The sequence below is a fragment of the Nicotiana attenuata genome, unplaced genomic scaffold (assembly GCF_001879085.1).
Source record: "Nicotiana attenuata strain UT unplaced genomic scaffold, NIATTr2, whole genome shotgun sequence".
In the NCBI taxonomy this organism is placed as follows: domain Eukaryota; kingdom Viridiplantae; phylum Streptophyta; class Magnoliopsida; order Solanales; family Solanaceae; genus Nicotiana; species Nicotiana attenuata.
In genome coordinates this window covers 30,105-36,124 of record NW_017675873.1, presented here as the reverse complement: position 1 = coordinate 36,124, position 6,020 = coordinate 30,105, and the positions used below count along the sequence as shown (strand labels likewise).

Here is a 6,020-nt window from a genome sequence, read left to right as displayed (position 1 = left end):
TAACTTGTGAGCTTGTTAGTCTAAGTTCAGGACTTCAGGACCTATTGTCCTTAATTTTTGAGCTTGTTAGTCTAAGTTCAGGACTTCAGGACCTATTGTCCTTAACTTTTGGGCTTCTTAGCCTAAGTTCAGGACCTATTGTCCTTAACTTTTGAGCTTGTTAGTCTAATTTCAGGACTTCAGGACCTATTGTACTTAACTTTTGAACTTGTAACTGTAAGTTCAGGACCTATTGTCCTTAACTATTGAGCTTGTTAGTCTAAGTTCAGGACCAAGTGTCCTTAACTTTTGAACTTGTAATTCTAAGTTCAGGACCAAGTGTCATTAACTTTTGAACTTGGAACTCGAAGTTCAGGACCAAGTGTCCTTAACTTTTGGACTTGTAACTGTAAGTTCAGGATCCATAAAGTAGTAGAAAATCAAACGTTATTTGTATCTTTTCACAAAAAAAATAAAAATAATAATAATTGTAATTTACATATAAGATTGATGTCAGATTACACAACATAAAGCTAATAACAAAAAGAAACAACCAAAAAAATAAAAGACTACAAAACCTTCATTTTCTCTTTCATGAAATATCTTCTAAAAGGCATTCATGGTGTTTTTTCGAGACACAAACACATGAATTAAAAGACACTTTATACAGAAGGAACTAATAAGTTACAATGCATTTAAGGATGCAAACTTAGAATAGCTTGGTTGAAGGGTGAGTTTAAGATCAGAGACATAGCCATGTGTTACTGAGAGAAAAAATGCACAAAAGAGATTGAGAGAGAAGCACACATAGCCAGCCACTTCTGTACAGAGAGAAGCGAGGGTTTGGGAAAGAAATGGAAGAAAGGGTAAAAATATCTTTTCAAAATAATTTTAATAGAGTAGCGGCTATTTTTGCTCAGCATCAAAAATTGGTGGATAAAAAATAAACACTACCTTATTTAGTGGTTACCACACGCCATTTTTACTTGAAAATGTTATACTAATAGCCCGTTTGCTCAAGCGTTTCTTGGGCCAAAAGTGTTTTTTTTTCTTTGGCCAAAAGTAGAACCTATGGATTCGGCAAAACCTAGTAGCTTTAGTCCAAACTATGTGTTTGTCTTAAGAAATTTATTAACCATGTACAATTTATTAATTTAGAATCCACTAACTTAAAAGATTTAGAATCACAAACTCATAAGTTTCAAATCCCGCCAAGCTTTAGGAAGAAAAAATTACTTTTTAGTAGAAATAAAAGCAGTTTTTGAGAAATAAAAAAATAATAATTTCTCGCCAAAAGCACTTTTGAAGAAATTTCACTTAGAAGCACTTTCCCAAAATTTAATCAAACAGGTTGTAACTCATTTTTGAATTTTCTTGTTGATAAAACATAATTGTGGAAGACAGGGTCTACTGGAAACAACCTCTCTATCCTCACAGGATAGGGATAAAGTCGTACACACTATCCTCCACAGATCTTCCCCCCTCCCCCCCCTCCCCCCAACAATATATGATAATACTAGGTATGTTGTTGCTGTGGTATTTCCAAGTTTATGTAGTCTTTATTGATATGGAGGCAAAATTTGAGGACTTACGAGGAAAGAGAATACTTGACGACATATAGTATACGAAATATGCGGATACGAAGAAATGAAAATACGAGACAAACACTAATGAGATCGGCATATAAATAAGATATGCCAGCTAAATCACTACTCTTCTATCCTAATTCTCGAATCCATATCTTCCTATCAAGGGTCATGTCCTCAGTAAGTTGAAGTAGTGTCATATCATGCCTAATCACTCTCCCTGATACTTCTTAGGCCTACCTCTACCTCTCCTCAACCCCTCATAGCCAAATCTCTCACACCTCCTCACTGACATCTATACACTTCCTCTTCGTTATTTCAACTAATAGAGCAATAATTAGACATTAGTAGCTCAATAGATTGATTGTTTGAACTTTTACTTTGTCGGTAAACGATTAATTCACCACGGTCCACGTATAATCGCCTCCCCCAATTTTTCTTTTTCAAAAAAGTAAAAAAAAAAAAAAAAAGATTGCCAAGTTTATGTGGGCTTAAGTGATATTGTGGAAAAATTTAAGGACTTACGAGGAAAGAGAATAGTTGAAGATTTTAACTTGTCTTTAGTATATGATGTTGCTCCACAGCTGGATCTAGACGGTCGCGGAGGTTTCTGCTCCCACCCCACATGTCCCCATCACCTTCCTCCCTACCCCACCCCACCTTTTCCCTGAGTAGATTCCAAACTTCTTTTTTTATAAGTATTTATTTTTACCCCTCAATTCGTTTTTTGTTTTTTCTTCTAGTTCTTTGAACAACTTTTTATCTGAGTTTAAGTTTACAAATGATAATGTAAATTATTTTTTACGCATTATTAGGTTACTTATAATTATTATCTTTTTTTTTTTTTTTTATAAATATGAGATTAGTAACTTAAAAAAATGAACATATTGCCTACTGTAACACACTAACACACGTAAAAAGTATTCAACATAATAAAATTTTGTTATACATGTAGTAACTTTTTTATATTATTATGTCACCGAGAAAATAAAAGTAAGTAATTGTAGATAAAAAACATTATTAACTTTAAAAGTAAGACAAATCACCTGCTATAATAATATAAAAATATTAATAATGTAAAAATATATACTATATAAGGGTCCATATAAACTACTAAAATCTATTTTTTAATTGTTGTCACCCACCTTTTTCTTCTATAAAATCACAGCCAAAACACCTTCTTTAACCCCTCTCTTTTTCTCCTTCCTTTTCTCTGCTCTTTGCCAATAGCCAAAGGCTCTCTTTTTCTTGGTCTCTTATTCTGTCAAGTTTTAGTTTTTGGTTTCAAGATTTTCTTGAAATCTCCACCCAAAATCTCTGAAAAAAATACCATGAAAGTGTCTTTTTGTTAATTTTCTTCTTTTGTTATCTGGCTGGGCTCTCAACAGGAGAAATCTAGCCTTGATATATATTTACTAAGAATTAATCATCAGTGGTTTTATTATTTTAGCTAATCTTAATGCTACCCCTAGTATTTTTAATCTTTGAAATTCATGTCTGCAATTCTCAGTGAACTGTTTCTTTCGGGGTTTATGATAAATTCCACATATAGGCGCAGGACCCATTTGGTGCAATCTTTCTCAGTTGTTTTCCTCTACTGGTTTTACTACATTTCATGATTTTGCTCTTCTCCCCCTAATTAAGTATTTCTCTTATATATTAACCCTCTTTATATATTATTATAAAATAAATAAAATCTTCAATATTTTTCCTAGTTATCTGTTTCTAAGTCAAAAGCTCCATTTGGGTCCTGCTAGTTTTTTATTTTGTACTTTTAACTCTCTCTAAATCTTGAAAATATTACTATTGTTCTTGAAAAAATTTGGTCATGGCTTCATCAAGTGGAACATCATCAGGATCATCATTATTTCTACAAAACTCAGGCTCAGAAGAAGATCTTCAGCAATTAATGGATCAAAGGAAGAGGAAGAGAATGATATCAAACAGAGAATCAGCTCGAAGATCAAGGATGAGAAAACAGAAGCATTTGGATGATTTAATGGCTCAAGTTGCAACATTAAGAAAAGAAAATAACCAGATTTTGACAAGTATGAATGTTACCACACAACATTATCTTAATGTTGAGGCTGAAAATTCAATCTTGAGAGCTCAATTAGCTGAATTAAACCACAGGCTTGAATCACTCAATGAAATTATTGCTTTCTTGGATGCCAACAACAATTGTAATGGTTTTGCCAATATGGACCATAATCAAGAAGAGCCTTATAGCTTCAATTTTGCACAAAATGAACCTATGGTTGATGGGTTCAACATGACCAATTCTTGGAATTATCTTTGTGCCAATCAGCCTATTATGACTGCAGATGTCTTGCAGTACTGATTAGTCGGATCAGTGAGTTTCGAATATTAGATGGTTGATATGTCTTGCAGTACTGATTAGGCGGACCAGCCAGTTCCGAATATCCGAATATGAGATGGTTGGTTGAAGAGAAAAAGAATTAAAAGAGAGAATCTTTTTTAAGTAATAGATCTAAGATAAAAATATGTATCAAGTAGTAGAAGCATTAGTACTTATGTTAAGCTTTCTCTTTTATCAAGTAGTGTTAAGAATAAATTCCTTTTGAGGGAAATAATAGTAGTAACTATTGGAGTTCTTGTACATGTGGGGTTTGTAATCTCATCTTTCAAGAACTTATGTAGTTGTATTTGGGAAGTTTGTTTCTCTATTGATGTAATATAATATAGTAATATTATTAATAACATGCTCAATATTCTCCCAAGCTATTTCCTAAGTCTCTAAGTTAATGCAACTATCTAGAATAATTTTATTCTTGGGTTTGACTTTTAATAATTATATCATATGGTTATGGTGGTGAGTTCAAATGATACTATGCTATGATATTTTTGGGTGAATTTATATATTTACTATAGTTATGCCTATGAACATATTCTTGAACAAGAACATAATAGCAGAATCTTGTAAATAGTTTTTAGTCATATAATACAAGTGGTGCAAAGCTATCACCCACAAAGGTTTTGAGATATTTTTGGCTTTTGCTCTCACGCTCATTGATTCTTTAGACAAGTACAACTACAATTGATCGATGCAGTTACAGTCCACTAATTTTGCCTTCCTTTTTCTGAAAACACCCTCCCCACAAAACAGTTTTATTATTCATGCTCGATGTTTATATCAAACTATACTAGGAAAAAAATTGATTATAAACAAGAGATATATTTATTGTAGTTGTATTTACTGGCTGATCAACTACTACTCCCTTCGTTTCAATTTTAATGACACATTTCACTTACCGAGAGTAAAACTCTGTGGAGTTTGACCAACATTTAAAAATGTATTTTTTAATCATATTAACATGAAAAAAATTACAACTTATAGTACTTTTTGTATAGTTTTTGAATATCTAAATTCTAATTTTAAAATACTGAGTTGAATTAATTCAATTTAGCTTCAAAATTTAGTTAAAGTAACTCTCTACGAGCGAAATGTGATCTAAATTGAAACAGAGCTAGTATTAACTAATACAAATTCATGTAAAGACAAATATTGTAGTTTTTATTAAATTGATATAAGTATAGGGTGTGAATAGTTTTTTCTCGCACAGGCCCCCCAAAACCCAAATTAAATTATTTCCATTTGATTGAGAGTAAAAGGAGTAATGTGGGGTTCACTCTAGCATATTTCCTTTTGTTTGCCTATGTCTTCCTGGCCAGACAATAATTGAGTTAGTTCTAGACCTTAAGTGTCAATTATAGTAAATGGCCAAAAGGGAATTGCATGTGAAATGTATTTTCTAATCCTTCTAAATGCATTCAAATGTCCTAATCTTAGGTTTTCTTTTGGGAGAAATTAATACAAGCGATATTATTTTGCTTTCGGTTGGTCGATATTTATTAAAATCTTGATATTTCTTTTTTCCTTTATAACAACCACTAATATTGTTATACAGCACCATAATAACATACCAATGCCTTGCATTTTTCACATATATCGACGAAACATGAGAGATCTACTTTTGTGGGGATTTATCCAATTATCTTACAACAACTATCCACAGCTTAAACTTGCAGGGAGCGAAAATATGTACACGAGCCTATGTAAACAGGATTAAAAGCGATAGATAATTTGGTTCTTATATAGGTTGCGATCAATTGGAATTATAAGTTTGAGACCTACAAATTGAAGAAACAATTATTGTTAACGATATAATATTAAAACAAAAGCAACTAAACTCAAGGGCCATAGTTGCTATATAAACTTTCCATATCTTCTCCGTTGTATTTGAGCCTATTCCTTTCCAATAGTTAAATAACTTTCTTTTATGACAAGTTAGGGAACCAATAAAGCAATGTTATCGTATTAAATTGTAAATTAGCTTTGTAAAATACACCTAGAGTAATAATGGAGTACCATTTTAGGAAAGAAAACATAAACCTGCTAAGTAAAAATAATGCAACTAAAGTGGATAGGGACAA

The 6,020-nt window shown here is 32.0% G+C and overlaps 1 protein-coding gene across 1 annotated transcript; it reads left to right on the top strand.

Moving 5' to 3' along the window:
• The first annotated feature begins 2,722 nt into the window (after positions 1 to 2,722).
• LOC109220538 (bZIP transcription factor 11-like) lies at positions 2,723 to 4,310 on the top strand. Its single transcript, XM_019385001.1, has one exon. The coding sequence runs from the start codon at positions 3,394 to 3,396 to the stop codon at positions 3,904 to 3,906; it is 513 nt and encodes a 170-aa protein (XP_019240546.1). The 5' UTR covers positions 2,723 to 3,393; the 3' UTR covers positions 3,907 to 4,310.
• Positions 4,311 to 6,020: the final 1,710 nt, after the last annotated feature.

Excerpts from the sequence above, each read along its gene's own strand:
- LOC109220538 (XM_019385001.1), top strand. The coding sequence starts at position 3,394 with ATGGCTTCATCAAGTGGAACATCATCAGGATCATCATTATTTCTACAA.